Genomic DNA, 22,917 nt, shown 5'->3' with positions numbered 1-22,917 from the left:
GTATTTTTCAAAACATAAATCCTCCTCAAAATGTGAAATAATTATTAAAATGTAAGGAGTCACCTGTTTTTCACATTACTAGTCGCGGCCGATTTTACGTACCTAAAACGATAGATTACCAAATTAATTATTAAATAGATCTAGATCTATGTATAAATAAAAATAATGAATGAGTTTCATGAGATCTGTTTAGTTTGAGTTTAGTCTCAGTTTAGAATAGTTTAGATCTGGAATAGATCTATCTATTTAGATCTATCTCTACGACTATGAGTAGGCCTACTATGACGTGCTTAAATACTAGGTCTAGATTCTAGTTCTATAATTCAAATTTAAGTAGCTCTAGACTCTAGAGTACTCTAGAATCTAGATCTAGATTAGTCTAAGTACAAGTAGTCTATTCTATTTTTTTAAATTTATTTATTATTTAGAAAAGATACAGATCTAGATCTATAATATCATCTAGATTCTAGATCTATCTGGTTTCTAAACCAGATCTATCTAGCTCTACATTATGTGGATCCACCCAACTCTCATGGGTACCTTACTCACTTTTTAGATAAACAAAGGCGGCTGGCAATAGTGCTGATCACACTAATGACTAAGTCATTGAAACAGAACTCGAGTCTCTGTGTGCAAGATCTAGATTCTAGATCTAGAATATCTAGTAAATAAATTCTAGGTTCTAAACTAGATCTAGAATCTAGATCTAAATCTAGCAAAAAATAGTTTACATTACATTCATAAATCAAAAATGATACAATCATTAACAGATTTTAGATCTGTATGCATTGGTCATTGGTAGTCAGAGGCGTAGCGAGGGGGGGGGGAGGGGCGGGGGGACATATGTCCCTGGGCGCCGACCTGAGGGGGCGCCAAAATGGGTTGGAAAAATAAATTGAAAGCTTGCGGGGGGGTGCAAATCGAAAGTTTGTCCCCGGGCGCCGGGAAGGGTCGCTACGCCTCTGTTGGTAGTATTTACTTAATAAAAACATTACTCCAATCCTATTTGCAACTAGATCTATCTAAATCTATCTTTTAAAAAGTTAAATGCCGCCACAAATATTAAAAATTGTATTAATAATTTTGACAGTTTGCCAGTCAGTGGTTCTACTGCATCTTTCTCAGATTAGTTACACACTTTTTTTTATTGAAAGACTTTTTCTATTATTGTATAAATCGAAATAGAATTATATTTAATTATAATGTTGGTGTTAAACGTGAATGAAAATACGTATTTAAAAAAAATATTATAGACTAGATTCTAGATCTAGTTAACTATTGGATCGTGAGTTTTTCTTAACAGACATTATTCGTATTAGATCTACCACTAAACTTGTAATATCATTCAACAACAGGATATCCTTTCTTCTGCAGAGAATCAATGAAGTGTGCCGTATCTGAATAACGCCATACATTTTCCAACCCACTTTCCGCAAACCCACACACACAGCCCACACTCGCTCATAGATCCCACTCCGCCGTCAGTGAACAGCGGTGCTACGACCTCGGTGTAGTCCTGCGTGTTGGTTGTACGTAGCCTAGTGAACCTCTGTCGGTCGGTTGCTTAGCTGAGATGTAGGGCCACCTTTGTTGGGTTTTTTTAATACACCAAACTTCATAAAAATAAACACACCTAAAAATGGTTCGGCTGATGCCAAAATTCGCATCGAACTTTTATCTGTACCTTATACGAACGGCTGAACCTAAGGTTCCTCCTAAGCTAAGACCACTATGGGAACATCCAGCAGGTAGGCTACGTAGTATAATTTATATTTTATTATTTTAATTAATATTGTCAAGTTTTAAAACAGTGTTTTTTTTTAAATTTCATATTTTAACATTAATTTTAACAATTTTTTTGTTATTATTGTATTAATAACTAAGTGTTTACATTTTAATTTAACATCTAACTTCACTTTGAGTTATTTTTATAATTAAAAAAAAATATAATAAAAAATATATAGATCTAATATGACCGGGAATTTTTGTATTCACCCTTTTTTTAAATTACAAAAATTCATTGTTCACTCGAGCGTTTCCTCTAGTCTTAATGATATTGCCAGTAACTAACTTTATATTAAAACGTGTAGTATAAATAAACCCGCTAAACCTACATGCACAGTTCTATTGCATCACCCCCCATTGGTAAAACAACACTCATGCACACACAACCTTCGCGCTTACACCAAGCCTGCGTTTCACTTGTTTTTCATTCAAGCAGTCTATGACGTTGGCGCGACATATTTTTAGACAGAAGTATGCTGCGTTAATAATAGTCTAGTCTAGGAAGTCGCTATATTCAGACTATACTGTACTCTTAAAGCGTAGCGTTAAAATAAATGCCAACGTTTTTCCTCATCAAAACTGACGGGCCTTGTTTAGCTGTGTCAATAACCGTAGCGTTGTGCTGTCTTGTTTATTTTTTATTGTAAACAGTTTGTGTTATGCCACGCTTGTTACTGTTTTCAATCACACTATTTTAAATCTCAGGGTTGATAAGACACTAACTGTTGATACAAATAAGTCATGTGTTTAAGTAACCCCAACTGCAGTGAATTCAGTTGCTATTATTATTGAATATAATTACAAATCAAAATGTCATTACAGTAAAAATTAAACCGGCTAACCTCTTAATATTATGATAAAAAAGCTAATACAATGAGAAGTGATTACGCTATTTACAGTAAAATATAACTGGCTAGCCTGTCAAACAAGTCAAAGACCAAAGTGCAAAATACACAATTTATAAACTTCTTTTATTACTTAATCATATGAATAGATTGTCAACTAGACGTCTACTGCATATACGAAAATGGTTAGATAAGTATTTATCAGGGCAAAGTGCAATCTTAAAGTTACGTAAAGTGTGTTTCACTTTTTAAAAAATACCGAACCATAATAGCGACATAGGCCTTCAATAGAAAAAAGAATAGCATTCCTTTCTCGACAGTAGCTAGCTTAGAAATGCAATTAACTTTTGTACTTGTCTGCCATGTTGTTATTGCTAGTCTTTTCCCGAGATAACACTAACAATAATACTTATGAAGACGTAGGGTCGAAACATTCATATATAGTGATATTACTAACAATATTTTAAAATGTATATACTGATGTATCAATACTCTTGATAAGCAATGTATCATTTAACTGAAGATTTTTTCCAATCGTTAATTTAGTTAAGATGTTTATATAGATTAGCCTACACCTATTCAACATTGTATGCATACATTCTCGTCACAAATCTGATCATGCTAGGGATCTATATCGTACTAGGACCAGCCAGTGTACTTTGTTCTCGGGGTCATAGGGCACTTCACCCAAAAAATCATCTTACTAAACCAGAGATTAGGCAGCTTTTACTTCAGTGTGTTAAAAGCTATCTTTCTGACACTTTTCTTGACCCATTATCTCTAAAATGCTGATGTAGTCTTATATATGGTAGGCCTATGCGTGTGTTGGATGAAATATGTATTTCACACATTAAAAGCTCTACACGAATTACATAAAACAATTATAAATAATTGAGTTCTATAGGCCTATAAACTTAAAAGTATGTGTTGTTGTTACACATGAACAACAATAGCAAAAGTTGTTGTCTATACCACATAGAAATGTTAATTAAAAAATCCCACCATCTAAGCTACTAAATACCATGTGACCTAGCTCTTCTTACTTAAAGCAATTAAAACATGGTCACGTTTGTCCTTTATTGTTCGTTACGCCGTGGTGTAAATTTATGAGTTCCAGCAATTCGATCAAGCTGGGGTTTTTTTTTTTTAACAATCTTTGTTATGTGAACTGTTGTAGGCTTACACCTGTCTATGAAATACAGGTCTAACTCACGGCATGCAACGATAGATAGCTAAGCCTACACTGTTCTTATCTGTCAAATTTTTGTTTTGTTTACAACAGCACACGTATATTTTTTTTTTAAATGAACACTATAAATGTTTTATTAATGTGTTTTTTTTCTCCCCTTTTTTTAATTACAGGTCCTAAAACAATATTTTTCTGGTCTCCGTTTGCTAAATGGGTAAGCACATTCCTCGATACTTGGCCTAGTTTTGTCTCCCTTTATTAAAATATCAAACAGAGCTAGCTAATCAATCAATGTCTGTTTTGATAAGTCCTTCTGTGATCGATATTGATATGCGATATTGTTAAACGCGTGTAGCCCGTCGTAAAACAATTATAGGACGTCGCTTCTCTCAAGGTGAAACAGGACATCTAGTCCGTGTATGTAAATCACAACACGGTTATAAAAAAAAAAACAATTTTTTAGATGTCTGTACAGCAGTTAGCAAACCCGTATAGAAATGTGTAATGCAGTCAGCAAACACGAATAGAAGTGTGTAATGCAGTCAGCAAACACGTAAAATGCAGCCGTTACAAACACACATCAGCGCCCCTGTTTACTTGTGTGCGTGTCGCTTACATTAGCACGCTACACAGAACGAGTATTGACCCGGTGTGCGAGTGAGTTATCGTGAGGGCGCGAGTCGTCCTTATCTCCCCTCTCTTTTCCTGAAAGGAAAAAAAAAAACGCCGCGTCTAATTTTAGCTGGTTGTGGGTTTCTAGGTCATAAAAACACTCTTTTTTATTTATATACACGTGTATTTTTGGCTTTTCAATTTGACTTCTCTAAAAATAGTTTCTGCTCATCAATACTGACGCTACACAAGGCGTCACAAGGAAATCGTTTTAACGATAAAATCCATTAACCTAATTACTATAAATTCTTATAAGTTATTTCTCTTTAAAAAAAAAGATTTTTAGCAAGATCGTGTCGCTTATTGGTTGGGCATTTTTCTCAGTCCACATTTGACTCTTATGTTTTTAAAAATATTCTACTAGTTGCTATAGTCGGCGTCACATTTGTATCGATGCTAAGACCGCTATAATTAGAAAGACAACGTTCTTTAGGGGTCGGCGTGGTCGAGTCGGTAAAGCTCGTGGTCTCGAACCCTCTGGCATAAATCAAACAACTGCTACCTTGTAGTTTGTTCTTGGCAAAGGCTATGGTAGCAAATCCAAAAAGAAAAGCAGGCTGAAATCGAAGTCAACGACTTATACGGAGCATAACAAGTTGACACTACAACTTAATTGTGTTATAAGAAATCCGTCCCAACCAGGGGCGGAACTACAGTGCCGCCAGACCCCGCAATGCGGGGGGGCCCTCGCCATTTAGGGGCCCAGAGCCGACCATTATACATTTTTTAATAGTTAAAAAAAAGTAAATTTTCTTTTATTTTTGACTTGATGGTTGTTTTGTAAAAAATTACCGTAGCTGCATTTGGATTATCTTTATTCTATAGACACCACCCCACGCTCTTGTATCGTCTTTTTCCCTTTGTTTTTAAATAACTGTGAAAGCCGAGTCTTTCTCCTACAATTAAACTTTAAACGTATCAAAGATAAGCAAATGTTCAAACCACTTCCATGACTTATTTCCCCTTTTTTTTAAATAGTCAAATAGGGGTGATCATAAGCTCCTTTTAATAGATTTGTACTAAACAAATTAAAAAGGAATTACTTCTCTTAATTATTATTTTTTGTATAAATAATTACTAAAGAATGATATTGTACAAAAAGAAAATGTATTGAAATGTATTAAATCAATAATATTTAAAACATTAATAATATAACTACAAAAAAAACATAAAAATAAACATAACACGAGACACCATTACTTATACAAAGCTTTCATGTTTTATATTATTTTAACCGACAATATGCTAAGAGGACTTCTATCAAAAATTAATTAAACTATTTTCACAAAACACACTAATGCACTTACACACATCACATGATGTTGAAAAAATTTTAAATTGATGTTTTTCAAATCACGAACAGGCCTGCAACGAGTATCCTATGTTCATATTTTGTGATTGTACATATATATATATATATATATATATATATATATATATATATATATATATATATATATATGTATATATATATATATATATATATATATATATATATGGTGGGCCTAAAAAATTTTTTTGCGGGGTGGCCCTTTTTTTCTAGTTCCGCCACTGGTCCCAACTCTAAAATTAAGAAAGAAAAAGTAAAAGAATAACGAAAGGGTTACAGTAACCCTTTAAAAAAAGAGGATGAGGTAATCGAGTTGTTTATAGATTGGGCTCTTCTCCAATCAACGCGAGAGGCTATCTGAGCAATGTAAGGATAGTGTGGTGAGGTACAGTTGTACCCATCCCGATAGCTCTTCTTGTGGTGGCTTGAACCTGCCCACAACACACAAATGTGACACATGGCTTGTCTGTGTTCGTGGCTATGGACATGGTAGAAGATGTCCCGTGGTTTGATGAACTATAGACGATGTTGGTGGGGCGCGATACGGCATGTACCCGTAGATACATGGACGTTGAAGTTAGAGATAGACGATAAAGATATGTTGAAGAGATAGTTGTTAGAGAGGGAGAAGTTAAAGAGAAAGATGTTCAATAGATAGACGATAAAGAGGTAGTTGTGAAAGAGGTAGGCGTTAAATAGGTAGACGTTAAAGAGATAGGTGTTCAATATGTAGTCGTTAAAAAGGTAGTTGTGAAAGAGGTAGACTTTAAAGAGGTAGATGTTAAATAGGTAGACGTTAAAGAGATAGTCGTGAAAGAGGTAGACGATAAAGAGGTAAACGTTAAAGAGATAGGTGTTCAATAAATAGACGTTAAAGAGGTAGTTGGGAAAGAGGTAGGCGTTAAATAGGTAGACGATCAAGAGGTAAACGTTAACGATAAAATGCGTGTGATGTTTACATCCATCTACGATTACATTTTAAAAAGCTGGGTGACGAATTGTCCAATAGCACTGTAACGTGGTTGTAATTGTGGGGGTGGGGGGGGGGGGTTCTCTATGCTATTACAATGGCGTAAGTCTAGTGCACATTGAATCGTCAACAGAATACCATACCACATTACTTGATATTGATTATTGTTGGCTTAAAGCCATGTATGTAATTAATTATTCAGTTAAGCAGCCATCTCGTTATTTCAATTCATTGCATATTCCCTTATTGTTTCAAGCTTGTAAAACAAACACTTTCTTTCCTTGCAGCTGCTGGTGATAGCAGGTCTTGGAGACATCTCTAGACCAGCCAACAAGCTCAGTCTCCGCCAGAGTTCAGCTCTATGTCTCACTGGTAATATTAACACGTTAGTTATTAGCTCAGTCTCAGCCAGAGTACAGCTCTATGTCTCACTGGTAATGTTAACAGTCATTAGCTCAGTCTCCGCCAGAGTACAGCTCTATGTCTCAATGGTATTGTTAACAGTCATTAGCTCAGTCTCTGCCAGAGTTAAGCTCTGTCTCACTGGTAATTTTAATACGATCAGATCTTTTGTTCGTTAGCACTCAGTCCTAAACTACAGTGACGTAAAGTAGACCATCACCCCTACCGTTCAATCGATGGATATGTAGCACCAAACTGCATTTGCGTAGCGAGTTCGGGTGTAACCCGGTGCGACACTTAATGGTGTCACCCCCCCCCCCCCAGAGGCGTAGCGACCCTTCCCGGGGACAAACTTTCAATTTTCGATTTGCACCCCTCTCCCCCCCCCCCAGACTTTCGGTCCGCACCCCCCCCCCCTCCCCCCCCCCCCCTCGTTACGCCTCTGCCAAACTGTGTCTCTTGCTACAAGTGTTCCGTTCAGACATTTTCTCCGAAATGGGGCAGTAAATATGTTGTATATTAAATCTGTTTTCTTCAATTTTGCCGGTGGACGTGCACGCATCCCCCCCCCCTTAACAGAAAAGATTCACGAAAGAAACTCTGGTTGGCTAGGTCTCGGAGAATGTAAACTACAATAGAAGAATGATTACATTTAAAGTTTTAGACCTAACACAGCAGATGGTTAACATACATTTGTTAAAACGTAGGTTGTATATATAGAGCTTAGCTGTCACAATCCCAGTGGTGTTACGTCATGGTTCAGCTACTTTCCACGCTTCGTTGATCTGTTACCTGTTCACTGTTTAACTTATGGGGTATGAACCGTGAACTTGGCAAGTTGGCTGGCCTAAATTATAAGCATAAACACTAATGTCGACATTCTTCTGTTGCTGAAGTTATGTTAAGGCTCTTATTGATTTACCGTACCCAGATATCCGCATAGCCTGGAATTTTAACCCTAAGGGTTAGGTAAGGGTTTGAAGTATCGATTCCGGTAGTGCTTGCTACCACGAATACGTTGTTTCGATTCTCGGTCCGGAAACGACGGTGGTTCCTGAATAGACAATAAGACAACTCTGAGTGATCGCTAAGATATTCTTGTTATTAATGTTATAGTTTTTTTTTTTGTTTTTTTTTTTGTTGTTGGGAAAAAAGGCCAAAACATTGTAGGTGTACATCAATCCTTTGTTACTACGGTTTACTAAAGTATGCAAACGAAAACATTGCTGCGAATGCTGGTTTAACGTTAGTTGCTTGAGCATATTGTCATTGATGTTTCGGAGGGAGACCCGGCGTTAATAATGATGTACAGGGAAATAAGGTAGAGCGTTCAACTGCTAACCCAAAAGTCTCGAGTTCGGATCCTGGGTTCGAGTCCGTAGAAAGTCCCTGAGTCCAGCCAGCTGTGATGGGTACCTGACTGACGTTAGGGAAAGTAAAGGCGGTTGGACATAGTGCTGGCACACTATCTCGACATAATGCCGAGGTAACTGAAACAGAGGAACTGAACTTCACCTGCCCCATGGACCTTCAGGTTTAAAATGCTAGGACTTCAGAGCAAATTTACCAAATCAGCGGTAGAGCCAGTGGCGTCGCTAGGTCGGGTGTCACCCGGTGCGGCACCTCATGGTATCACCCCCCTTTTTTTCTGTAAATTTTGAAGTTTGTGTCACCCCCCCCCCCCCTCTTTTTTTTGTTTCTCTGTAAACCTTGCAGTCCCCCCTCCCCCGTAATAGCTTTACCGTGTGCACATTTAATACTACTGATGGTTATCTATAATCGTTGTTAATAAAGCTGGGTGTAGCATTGTTTTCTCTTTAGTTTGCAACATGTTTACGTCATGGTGTCACACCCCCCCCCCCCCCATCCCTTGTTCGGATCGTCTTTATGTACTTAAAATACTTTTTAACTCTAACCATTCATTGTACTGACAAAAAAAATATTTATTCTAAATATGTTGCAATTTTTGTTGGTTTTGGTGTCCCCCTAAGTGGTGTCACCCGTGCGGTCCGCACCCCTTGCGCCGCCTCTGGGTAGAGCTAGGTATGACTGTTGTAGCAATAGGTAGCAAAAAAAAAAAGACGTCAATAGGTCTATAGACATGAAGTTAAATAGTAACCGTGTTGATCTCTACTTCCGTGATCAGACTGTTGCACACTTGGGGCTATGTAAAACATGAAACGGTACATACATGGTGTGTCGTCACCGGCCGTGTCGAGCTGTGTATACCTGGCTGTTGGCGTTAGTGACTTCATTTTTTTTTTCATATGTCCTTAAACGTCCTTGACGGGTAAGGGGGCGGTGATGCAATTCTTCTTTTATAACCCATACCTCAGCTAATTCTTGAAAAAAATACTTGGGGGGAGGAAGGGGGGGGGGGTTAGCCCATAAATATATTTTTCTATTCTGGAATTACCGTGCTACATTCAAGTATCTCCACACGATCATGACAACCTTTGTTTCCATGGTTTCTTTCGTGCATCTTTTCGGGTGCCCTTCTTCCCCCCCCCCCTCCCCACCACAAATGAGATAATAATAAGTATATAATTTAACCAGTGCCCGTCCTCTCGGAGAAAAAAAAAAGGCCTGAAAGATATGCGGATGTTTCGAATCCCTAAGTTCCGTTTAGCAGTAATATTTTAATGATACCATTACCAACGCCTAGATATAAATTATAAATCGTTCACTGACTTCATCAATTAATTTTTTTTTTTTGCTTAACAACAGCAAAAAAAAAAAAAAAAGGTCACAGTCGCCTGTTTGCTAGTTTTAAAAAATGACCTTGTCGTGTTGAATGTGTCACACCAACCTTTAGGCCTGTAAAAAAAACCCACCTCCCCGCGACATCCAGACACCCTTCTACAAGAACTGGGTGAACGTAGACGTTTGTTATTGTTTTTTTTTTCTTGTCGGATAAAAACACCTTGAAATATTTGGTTTTAGCCACTGTTGGCTTGATCGTACCTTGGTTCAATTCCTGGTACCTCGCGCCACTGGTCCAAACCAGTTTCAGTACGTTATAACTATATATATATATATATATATATATATATATATATATATATATATATATATATATATATATATATATATATATATATATATCCCTAAATATACAGGTCTTCGCAGGGGCCGGATTTACATAGAAAGATATAGCTTAGGGCCCCCACTTTATTGGAACCCCCCCCCCCCCCCAACCACCACCACCACCGAATCAGCTATAGTTATGCTTAAATACACTGCCTCATTATCTGTCGCAATGAAAACTCAGTAGACCATAGATCAGATTCGGTAACCAAATAATATCTGGGCTTATGGTGGGGGGGGGGGCATATCTCAAGCTTAGGCCCTAATCAACTCTAAATCCGGTCCTGGGTATTCGGGCCTTAAACACATTACATAATAGTGGGTACCGGGATCAGGGGAGATCAACAAAATAAAGCAACCCTGTGGTTATGTGTATAGGATGTGTGGGTGGGTGTCATCAGATATGTGTGTGCATATACATAAGCATATACGGGACACACGCTTGATTAAATGCCAACTGGTCAGGTTTCGAGTGGTAACGTTTCGCTTCACTAGTTTTAGGCCTACTCCAATAGCAGAGTTAATTAGATCACTAATTGTCTTTATATTAGGAAACAATCCTCATTAGTCCTAGTCATCCAGATGAAGTAGAGTTGATATGTTAATGATGAGGGGAAGGTGTGGTCAATGCTTTGCCCTGCCGCTTTACCTTCTCTTACGTGAGTTAGTTGCCCATTAGAGCTGGGCGGACTCAATGGCGGTCTACTGACTTGAACCCGGAATCGAACTCGAGACTTTCGGGTTAATAGCCTTGCGCTCTACCGCTCAGGCCACGCCCCCCCCCCCCCCCCCCCCAATGTGTTTCTATTCCTTAACTGAATTTACCACTAACTTAAAAATGATATTCTTTATTTTAGAATAAATACTCTGTTGGGAGAAGTAGGCGGAGATTACATTTAAAATGTATATAATTTAATTTTCCCATTCTTACTTAAATGTTTATGTCATAAATCTGTATGTTTCAGGATTTATATGGTCCAGATATTCACTAGTGATTATACCTAAGAACTGGAGCCTTTTCGCTGTCAACTTTTTCACTGGCCTTACCGGGACCATGCAGCTCAGCAGAATTGCACAGTGAGTGGATCTATGTTCGTGTCGTTTACACGTGTGTTAAGACTAGCATCATTGATGCCAAAGGTTTATCTTTAACTTAGGTGTAAGAGGCGGAGGCTTAAAACTACTAGTTTTTGGTGTATCATTTATATTAATGTACTAGATAAATGGCCCGTTGAGGAAGGGTACAACGGGCGCTAGGCTGATAGTGCTGTCTCTTTTCTCTAAACTAAAACCAACCCACCCCCCACACACCACCCCCACCCCCCACCCCCACACACCACCCCCACCCCCCACCACACACCACCCCCCACCCCAACCCCTCACCCCCACACACCACCCCCTCCACACACCGCCACCCCACCCCCCACCCCCCCCAAAAAAAACATGTCTACCGTCCCATTCAACGAAATATAATTATATACTTTTTCCAGTGTCCGCCCCCTCCCAGAATATTCTACCCCCGCCCCCGAAAATTTCAAGTACCCCCACCCCTCTCCGGGGAGGAAAAAGTCTGAAAGAAACACTGAAACCAACCCACCCCCCCACACACCACCCCCCACCCCTACACACCACCCCCCCCCCCCACCCCGCCACCCCTCCCCCCCCAACCCCCCCCCAAAAAAAAACATGTCTACCTTCCCATTGCAAGAAAACCACTTTTTAGATTAGACACATTAATTAGGCTGTAATTTTATTATAGAGTATCGATGAGGAAATTTCTTTTGAGTTGGGGAGGGGGGGGGGGGGGGCTCAGACGTTCTTACGCGGGGGGTGGGGCTTCGCCCCTACCCGAAGAATTGTATGCAAGAAACTCTTCACGCAAACCATTTAGATTAGACAACATTTCCTTTTTTTCAATGTTTACGCGATAATCAATGACGTCATATTACTGTGTGCACTCTCTGGTTTGAGATTATGTTCTACTCTACGCTAAATGTGTCGACGTCATATTTCGTTTTTCGAATTACTGTGCATGTTTTTATTTTGCTTGTGTTTTCTCTAGAGCGTTCTTGTCAGACAGAGCGTTCTTGACAGACAACGAAACTATTATTATAGACTAGATAAATGGCCCGTTGAGGAAGGGTACAACGGGCGCTAGGCTGATAGTGCTGTCTCTTTTCTCTAAACTAAAACCAACCCACCCCCCACACACCACCCCCCACCCCACCCCCCACCCCCACACACCACCCCCACCCCCCACCACACACCACCCCCCACCCCAACCCCTCACCCCCACACACCACCCCCTCCACACACCGCCCCCCCACCCCCCACCCCCCCAAAAAAAACATGTCTACCGTCCCATTCAACGAAATATAATTATATACTTTTTCCAGTGTCCGCCCCCTCCCAGAATATTCTACCCCCGCCCCCGAAAATTTCAAGTACCCCCACCCCTCTCCGGGGAGGAAAAAGTCTGAAAGAAACACTGAAACCAACCCACCCCCCCACACACCACCCCCCACCCCTACACACCACCCCCCCCACCCCTCCACCCCTCCCCCCCCCAACCCCCCCAAAAAAAAAACATGTCTACCTTCCCATTGCAAGAAAACCACTTTTTAGATTAGACACATTAATTAGGCTGTAATTTTATTATAGAGTATCGATGAGGAAATTTCTTTTGAGTTGGGGAGGGGGGGGGGGCTCAGACGTTCTTACGCGGGGGGTGGGGCTTCGCCCCTACCCGAAGAATTGTATGCAAGAAACTCTTCACGCAAACCATTTAGATTAGACAACATTTCCTTTTTTTCAATGTTTACGCGATAATCAATGACGTCATATTACTGTGTGCACTCTCTGGTTTGAGATTATGTTCTACTCTACGCTAAATGTGTCGACGTCATATTTCGTTTTTCGAATTACTGTGCATGTTTTTATTTTGCTTGTGTTTTCTCTAGAGCGTTCTTGTCAGACAGAGCGTTCTTGACAGACAGCGAAACTATTATTATAGACGAGAAAAATGGCCCGTTGAGGAAGGATACACCGGGCGCTAGGTTGATAGTGCTGTCTCTTTTCTCTAAACTAAAACCAACCCACCCCCCCACACACCACCCCCACCCCACCCCCCCACCCCCACACACCACCCCCACCCCCCACCACACACCACCCCCACCCCCACCCCTCACCCCCACACACCACCCCCTCCACACACCGCCCCCCCCCCCACCCCCCCACCCCCCCAAAAAAAAAACATGTCTACCGTCCCATTCAACGAAATATAATTATATACTTTTTCCAGTGTCCGCCCCCTCCCAGAAAATTCTACCCCCGCCCCCGAAAATTTCAAGTACCCCCACCCCTCTCCGGGGAGGAAAAAGTCTGAAAGAAACACTGAAACCAACCCACCCCTCCCACACACCACCCCCCACCCCCCTCCCCACCCCTACACACCACCCCCCCCCACCCCTCCACCCCCCCCCCCCCAACCCCCCCAAAAAAAAAACATGTCTACCTTCCCATTGCAAGAAAACCACTTTTTAGTTTAGACACATTAATTAGGCTGTAATTTTATTATAGAGTATCGATGAGGAAATTTCTTTTGAGTTGGGGAGGGGGGGGGGGGGCTCAGACGTTCTTACGCGGTGGGTGGGGCTTCGCCCCTACCCGAAGAATTGTATGCAAGAAACTCTTCACGCAAACCATTTAGATTAGACAACATTTCCTTTTTTTCAATGTTTACGCGATAATCAATGACGTCATATTACTGTGTGCACTCTCTGGTTTGAGATTATGTTCTACTCTACGCTAAATGTGTCGACGTCATATTTCGTTTTTCGAATTACTGTGCATGTTTTTATTTTGCTTGTGTTTTCTCTAGAGCGTTCTTGTCAGACAGAGCGTTCTTGTCAGACAGAGCGTTCTTGTCAGATAGACAGACAGCGAAACTATTAGTATTAACGAGAAAAATGGCCCGTTGAGGAAGGATACACCGGGCGCTAGGTTGATAGTGCTGTCTCTTTTCTCTAAACAAAAACCACCCCCCCCACACACACCACCCCCACCCCCACCCACACCCCCACCCACACCACCCCAACCCCCCACCCCCCACACACCACCCCCCCACACACCACCCCCCCCCCCACCCCCACCCCTACACACACCACCCCACACACACACCACCCCCCACCCCCCACCCCCCACCCCCCCCCCCCCCCCCCCAAAAAAAACATGTCTACCGTCCCATTCAACGAAATATAATTATATACTTTTTCCAGTGTCCGCCCCCTCCCCGAAAATTCTACACCCGCCCCCGAAATTTTCAAGTACCCTCACCCCTCTCCGGGGAGGAAAAAGTCTAAATTAAAACCACCCCCCCACTCAACCCCCCCCCCCCCACCCCCACCCCCCTCAGACGTTCTTACGCGGGGGTGGGGCTTCGCCCCTACCCGAAGAATTGTATGCAAGAAACTCTTCACGCAAACCATTTAGATTAGACAACATTTCCTTTTTTTCAATGTTTCAATGACGTCATTACATTACTGTGTGCACTCTCTGGTTTGAGATTATGTTCTACTCTACGCTAAATGTGTCGACGTCATATTTCGTTTTTCGAATTACTGTGCATGTTTTTATTTTCCTTGTGTTTTCTCTAGAGCGTTCTTGTCAGACAGATAGATAGATAGATAGATAGATAGATAGATAGATAGACAGACAGCGAAACTATTATTATAGATGGGAATCAGCCCAATAGATACTCACATTCAGCCTACTGACCATGTCCCAAATATAAATATCAAAGTCCCCTTTTCGAACCTAACGGTCCATGGTAAAGTGAAGTAGAGTTAACCTGTGTCTGTGACCTCGCATATGAAGCCAACGATAGTACGGCCAGCTCAATACCCAGCAGCCTTTACTTTCCCTGACGTGAGTTAGGTACCCATCAGAGCTGAGTTGACTCAGGGACATTCTTCAGACTTGCGCCCGGATTCGAACTCGTGACTCTCGGCTTGTACTGCTAGGCCACGCCGTCCCTAACATAGGGCCTACTTTATATTTTTTTTAAAGCGAACACATTTTAAATTTTTATAGCCCTGCTTAATATTTGTTACATAAGAAGACTCCAGCAATTATTCTTCGGGGTGCCAGTTATATTATTGTATGGCAAGCAGATGAATAGACACGGTACACAGATTCAGCCTACTGCCCCTCTCCCATATATAGGCCTACACATAAGGCCAACCTTATATCTGAAAATATGAAAACCAACTTTAAAAGACATGCTGAATATTTGTTACATAAGCTTAAAAAAAACTTCCTCCATGCCAGTGATGTATTTTTTTTTTTAAATTGTAAGTACCCATTGGCGGGTTAAGCGTGCCATTCGACAAGCTGAAACTCTGGTCATTAAAATAAATTTTCCATTAATTATAAAGGATTAATGACATAATTAACTTTCTCCTATTGATTTGTTTAAGTCTTGTTATAGACCCTTGTTGAAGCCCCAACCCTTTTCCATTAATTCATCCAATTAATTCTAATCCACCCTAGACTTACAACGAGTAGCTAGATCTAACTAAAGTTGGCGGTCTGTCGATCATGGTTTCTCTATGTGGTTTATTAATAGCAGGGTATGGCTTATAGTTGCTATAATAGATTGACGACAGAAGCCTGTGGTTGTATATAACACGTTTAATTGGGTCTAACTACCACGATGGTAATACCAGAGAGGCCGGAAGGAAGTACTCAAGGGACATCACTCAAGATAACAATATAATAAATATAACTAATACAGAAGAGTGAGTTCCCTTGACCTCACAATTATTTCAATCTATTACATCCCTTTACCCTTAGAACACAATAACACATCTCTCAATAGAACAATTGATAGTATCCTAAAATCACCAATTATATTGTAACATGAACACTATGGTAGATTACATCCTTACAAACAATGTACAATATGCCACAACATAATCAAGATACAAAACAATAATGTCAAAGTCCTTTTGACCTTTAAAATCATAGGTCTAACTTATTTGGGACCTTGATTGTCCTGCTTGACCTTCTCAGTGGCTTTTGATTTGGTGACTCAATATTCTGACCATCTGGATTCTCTATCTCAGGAGGTCTAGGATTTAAATCATTCTGCACAAGTTATTTTTAACTTTATAAGGCACAGGTCTTGTACCTTGAACAATTTGACCTGGTATCCATTTTTCCTTTCTCCCATAATTTCTTAGATACACATTCTCATTAATACCAAATTCTCTTTCAATGGGTGTTCTGTCATGATTGACTTTTTGAATTGGCCTCTGGAAGTATTAATTTATGCTGTTATTCAGATCCTTGACTGACATAGATTTCTTTGATTGATCAATTTTCTCAGGTAATCTGATAGTGCTTTTTGGTAACCAAAAATACTGTTTAAAAGTAATATCCTGGACAATATCACTTTGCAACTGTGATCCAGTATTTGAAGTGGGTGTATTAAATGGCAAAAATCTTTTTCTTCTTTTGATGTTACCCTTTTAGTTTCTGTAAGTGCTAATGATGTTAGCAAAGTTGTTTGATGATCACATTCCTTCTTACTAATGTATTCTCTTTAAAACATTTGAAATTGCCATATCACCATAATCATTTATTAAGTTACAAATACTTTGTTTAGGCAACTCTGACTGATAATGGACTGCATCTTCTCCATCTTTTATATTATCTTCACAAAGGTTTTTATTTCTTATTTAATATGGCCTTAAGTCATCATTCACAGACTCTTCAGGCCAACCATTCTTACAGTACTCATATACTTTTATTAAGCACTCATCTTTTTGTGTTTCTCTTTTAATATCATTCACATTTATATTGGAGTTATTCATGATAGTGAAGAGAACAACTACATCTTCTGGTACATAGCTCAGGCTTTGGTTTTTTTAAAGGTAATCTGCTAAGACTATCTGCACTATTCTGAGATCCAGGTTTGTATTTCAATTCATAATTGTATGCAGTTAGTGTGATAGCCCATCTTTGAATTCTTGGTGAGGCATGCTCAGGTAGGGTTTTGTTTTCTCCAAATAAACCTAGCAATGGTTTATGATCTGTAAAGATGGTGAACTTCCTACCAAACAGAAACTTATGAAATTTCTTAACACCAAAAATGATGCCTAAGCCTTCCCTATCTAACTGAGAATAATTTTTCTCAGCCTGATTCAAAGATCTACTGGCAAAAGCAATGGGTCTGTCACCCTTCTCATCCATGTGGGACAAGACTGCTCCTACACCATCTGGTGAAGCATCACATGTTAATATAAGTCTTTTCCCTGGGTCATAGTGAGTTAGTAAGGTGTCAGCAGACAAAGCTTCTTTTGCTGCATTAAAAGCAGCTTCTTGTTGTTTACCCCAGTGCCAAGTTGCATTTTTCTGTAGCAGCTTGTACAGTGGTGATAGTTTACCAGACAGATTTCCTATGAACTTTGCATAGTAATTTATCAAGCCCAAAAAAGCTCTTAGTTGTTGGGTATTTTCAGGTTTGGGTGCTTCTTTAATGGCTTTTGTTTTCTCAGGTTGAGGTCTGATGCCTTGTTTGCTCAATATATAACCAAGAAAACTAATTTCTGTCAGCATGAATTGACATTTATCTTTGTTTATCTTTAAACCTTTTTCACCAACAATTTTCAAGACTTTATCAAGTGTTTTAAGATGTTCAGTGTCATTCTTACCAGTTATGTACACATTGTCAAAGTACACACAAACATTTGGAATATCCTTAAAAATACTGTCCATGACAGCTTGGAAAATTCCAGGGCTGGATGATATGCCAAAACATAGTCTTTCATATTGGTAGAGTCCTTTATGTGTGTTTATTGTCGTATAGACTTTTGAATCTGGATGCAGTTCTAGTTGAGTGTAAGCATGACTAAAGTCTAATTCAGTGAATTTGTCTCCTCCTGCCAAATTCAAAGAAATTTCCTCAATGTTAGGTATAGGGTACCTATTTAGCTCTATTTGCTTATTCAGTGTAGTTTTATAATCTCCACAAATTCTTATAGAACCATCCTTCTTTAACACTGGCACAATGGGCGTCGCCCAATCGGAATAGTCTACCTTCTTTATGATGCCATTAGATTCCAATCTACTTAGCTCATTTTCAATTTTATTCCTCATTGCATAAGGTGGAACTCTAGCTTTGCAGTATCTTGGATTTGTGTCTTTAATGCTTAACTTCACTGTTCTATCATTTAGTAATCCATGATTACCAAAAACACTTTTATTTTCAGATATAACTTTATCTAGTGAAGTAAGACTAGATTCTTTTACATTCTTCAATGAACAAATACTCTCCCAATTTAACTTAAGATCACTTAACCAGTTCCTACCTAGTAATGGCGGTCCATTTCCTTCAACCACAAGAAGAGGAAGTTTAACACTTTGACCATTATAACTTACATGAACCATACACTCTCCTATTACCGGAACATTGTCACCAGTGTATGTTGTTAGACACTTGTGACATGGCTGTAGAGGCACTGATCCTCCAGTGATAGCGTCAAAATCTTCCTTTGTTATAACTGTTAGAGATGCTCCAGTGTCAAGTTGGAAGCTGATGCTCTTACCGTTGATATTAACTTGTACATTGATGGGAGCATGACTTATTGATTTAACAGAGAACAGGTTGAAATCCGGCTGCAAATCAATTTGAGCATTTTCACAGGTAGAGTGGTTCATTGGTTGGGTTAGGTAGTCTTGGTGAGAGTTAACATAGTGCTGCTTTTGGTTGCGGTACTGTCTTGACTGGCTAGATTTAGCAACAGACGAAGACTTTGCAAAGCAGGCCTTGGCAATGTGACCTTGCTTACCGCACTTATAACAAGTTGCAGACTTGAACTTGCACCGATGAGATGCATGGGGACCTTTGCATCGATGACATTTTTGATAATTATTACTAGATTTAGATCTAGGATTTGAACGAGCAGGCTGTTTAGCATAAGTTGGAATGCTCTGATGGGGTTGATGTTTATTGACTAACCTGCTGTTTACTGCATGGATCTCTGAAGGTGCTAAAGATCTCGCCGCATCTGATGACTGCTGGAATGACATTGCAAGTTGTATTGCTTTTTCCAATTTTAGATCTGACTCGAGCAGCAACTTTCTTTGAATATCAGGGCTGTTTACACCTGTCACAAACTTTTCACATAGTCTGTCAGACAGCGTTTCTCCAAATTCACAGAATCTACTTAAATGACGTAAAGCAGCAACATATTCTGATATTGACTCGTTTGGTTGACGAGTCCTACTGTCAAATCTAGCTCGACATAGAAACTTTGATGGGGTAGGCGCATGGTGGTCTGTTAGCAATTTGCTCAGCTCGTTAAAGCTCTTGGTATCTGGACTAGCTGGTGCGCATAAGTCCTTTAGTAGCCTGAATTGTTGAGGCCCTATGACTGTTAATAAAACAGCTCTCTTTTTGGCTTCTATCGTCACGTCGTTAGCTTCTAGGTAAAAGCTTAACCTCTCTAGGTAATCTTGAATGATTTCATCATTCGCATCAAATTCTTTTATTTGGCCATACAGCGCCATAATTCTAGAAATAATTAGCTAATAAGCTCTAGCAAACCTCTTTTTTGCGTAAGTAGGTGCTCTTTCTAGTAGATGTTTATCCTTCGTCGCCAGTTATAATAGATTGACGACAGAAGCCTGTGGTTGTATATAACACGTTTAATTGGGTCTAACTACCACGATGGTAATACCAGAGAGGCCGGAAGGAAGTACTCAAGGGACATCACTCAAGATAACAATATAATAAATATAACTAATACAGAAGAGTGAGTTCCCTTGACCTCACAATTATTTCAATCTATTACAGTTGCATTTGGTATATTGGCGGTGATAAGGGGGTCGTCCGTAAATGACGTCACACTCCTTCACGGTGGTTGGGGGGGAGGGGGGGGGGTTGCGGACTTTAGGACGAAATGTAAAAAGGATGCGATGCCACAGCTCCCTACCCCACCCTCCGTTTTGCTAAAATAATTTTCAGTGTTGAATAGATGTTGTTTTTTTTTAATCGATGGGGGAAGTATGTAGTAACTACTTAATTTGGATAAGTGGAATTTTGAGTGAAAAAGTGTGACAATGGAGGGGAGGTAAATCGTCACAAAAACATAAATGAAAAAAAAACTTCTACTAGCCCTATTTGTATCAACCCAATCACAACTTTTTTTCCCTACTGTCACACAAACAGGAGCCTAAATATTTTGGCTCGGTGTAATCATCTTACATTAAAGTACAATGCCGCGTTTCTCCAGTGGATTCAGTTATCCACAAAATGAAGAGAGGGGAAAAAATTGTTGGCTAACCCTTGGTGTGTTTGAACACCACAACGATATAGCACGCATTTGTTACCTGTTTGTTCTGCTTATGACGTCACTAGACAAGGTTGCTGGGCTGTTGTTTTTTTCTATGCAAGGTGACCAGATTTTCACCCGTTCATCAACCTGTTCTATAAACAGCTGAGCGAGATGGGGGGGGGGGGGGGGGGGGTTCTATTGTTCTAATGATGGATTGTTTATAAAAGACGTCACACTCTTGAGGGTGAGGGTGGGAAGGGTCCAGACTTCTGTGACGATGGGAGGGTCAAAAAGTCTGCCGAAATTATTTTTTTTCAATTTTAAAAAGTAATATTTGAAACTGAATTTTAACCGTTATCTTTTTGAAGAAATAGCAATTTCGAAAAATTAAAACGTTGCAATTTTTTTAATAGGGGTGGGGGGGTAGGGACAGGCGTAGCGACCCTTCCCGGCGCCCGGGGACAAACTTCGATTTGCACCCCCTCCCCCTCAAGATTTCGATTTGCATCCCCCCCCCCCAACCTTTCAATTTATTTTTCCAACCCATTTTGGCGCCCCCTAAGGTCGGCGCCCGGGGACATATGCCCCCCCCCCCTCGCTACGCTACTGGGTAGGGGGTAGGCTGATGTGTGACCTCATAATAGAAAGTGGGTCTAACATTTTGTTACGACGTAAGACAATGGGTAGGGGGGGGGGGGTAAAGTTTTAAAAAGCGTTGTTTATGGACGACCCCTAAAGCCAAAGTAATAAATAAGCTGGATAATGGAGAGCCTACTCATGGCTTACAAATGTACGGATACACTGTATCCTAATTAGTTTTAACACAAGCAGACAACTAACTTAACATGACAGGCTCTCCCCTGGAATCACCAGAACAAACGAAAAAAAGGCAGGTTAAGAAAAACCTGGAAGAGTAGCTTGAAAGAAAGATGGGTTGCCATTGGGGATAGTTGTAAAAAACCAGATCAGAGAGAGTTGCCTGAAAGTTGCGGCTAAAGTCATACTAGTACGTCTGGTTAACATGATATCATTTTTTTAGGGGGCGCCAAAGGGGTGGGGGGAAAAATAAAAAAGCTCATTTTGAGCTGCGTTAATGAATTATACAGTCTAAATTAAGAAAAAAGACCGATTATTGACTTTACAGACGGATGTAACTATTTTATACATCAAGTGTGTGAAACCGAAATAAAAATGGTTACAGGATAGTGACTGGTAAAATGTGCACCCAACCTTTCCAAATTGAGGGAGTGGGGGGGGGGGGGGGTCTTTTTTGCCCAATTAAATATAAATGGGAGTGGGGGGGGGGCGCAAAATTTATAGTTCGCCACGGGCGCCGGAATGGGTCGCTACGCCTCTGACTGTTTTACCATTCTGATCACCTCATAACTTCCACCTCTCAACAAACCTTCCCATCGTTGCCTTTTCTTTGATTTCAGTTACACCTATGTTGTGAAGCCCCAGGAGGAGGCGGATGCTGCGGAACGTCTCCACAACAAATACAAGGATTCCCAAGTAGGGAGTATACAAGAGAAGAAACCAGAGAAGGAGCTGAAAAAATAGATGTAAACAAATCTTCCATCTTGTTGTAGAGAGCAATAAAACAATTGGAAAAATAAAAATCTTCCATGTTTGAAAGCTGCAAAATTAGAAATAATTCCTTACATAACCCAACCATGTAAATAATAGTTAAGGGATAATGTATTTAAAAAAAAGCTCAATGTGATTTTATGAGTGCCAGGTATTCAAGTTTTTTTTTTTATGTGTGCATAGCTAATAAGTAAATACATTTTTAAAATTAAAGTTGTTGCATTAATTTTACTCCTGATTGTTATTTATAGTGTAATCGGCAGTTTGGGTATAAAAGAGCTTAGGTTATAATATTGGTGAATATTTGATTAATTTGAATAATATTTTTGTTGACTACAATGCAGTGTCATGTTTTCTTAATTTATATAAATATAATTATATATATATATATATATATTCTGGAATAGGTAAATATTTTTAAATATGTTGGGGATAAAGGATTTTAAATTTTAAAAACTGTATGCAATACCCATATTATAAAGTAGATTTAATAAAATGATTGAAGTGCTAATGTAGAGGAAGTGTAAAATAAGTTTTTTTTTTTTAAAACAATAATTATATCAACTTTGTAATAAAAACTTACAGAGCCAACTTAGTCTCTTTGTTTTGTAAAGCTGTTAAAAATTAGCATAAAAACAGTTTTAATTCTAAGAGTTCCAATTAGAAATAATAATTTTAGGATAGGATTATACTTATGTCATTGTGATAAC

The 22,917-nt window shown here is 39.6% G+C and overlaps 1 protein-coding gene across 1 annotated transcript; it reads left to right on the top strand.

Moving 5' to 3' along the window:
- Positions 1–1,374: 1,374 nt before the first annotated feature.
- Positions 1,375–22,347, top strand: LOC131955096 (mitochondrial pyruvate carrier 2). Its single transcript, XM_059319069.1, has 5 exons — positions 1,375–1,748; positions 3,993–4,033; positions 7,079–7,163; positions 11,246–11,357; positions 22,057–22,347. The coding sequence occupies exons 1-5, from the start codon at positions 1,640–1,642 to the stop codon at positions 22,178–22,180; spliced, it is 471 nt and encodes a 156-aa protein (XP_059175052.1). The 5' UTR covers positions 1,375–1,639; the 3' UTR covers positions 22,181–22,347.
- The last annotated feature ends 570 nt before the right edge of the window (positions 22,348–22,917 follow it).

This window comes from Physella acuta, unplaced genomic scaffold, assembly GCF_028476545.2.
Source record: "Physella acuta isolate Inbredline_101_S28 unplaced genomic scaffold, ASM2847654v3 ptg001055l, whole genome shotgun sequence".
Taxonomy (NCBI): domain Eukaryota; kingdom Metazoa; phylum Mollusca; class Gastropoda; family Physidae; genus Physella; species Physella acuta.
Note: the sequence above shows the minus strand (reverse complement) of the source record. Positions and strands in the feature narration are given on the sequence as shown.

Bases quoted from the DNA above. Each gene is read 5' to 3' on its own strand.
- LOC131955096 (XM_059319069.1), top strand. From the start codon at position 1,640: ATGGTTCGGCTGATGCCAAAATTCGCATCGAACTTTTATCTGTACCTT. The intron at 4,034-7,078 runs GTAAGCACATTC...CTTTCCTTGCAG, and splicing joins GGTCTCCGTTTGCTAAATGG to CTGCTGGTGATAGCAGGTCT. The intron at 11,358-22,056 runs GTGAGTGGATCT...CTTTGATTTCAG, and splicing joins CAGCTCAGCAGAATTGCACA to TTACACCTATGTTGTGAAGC.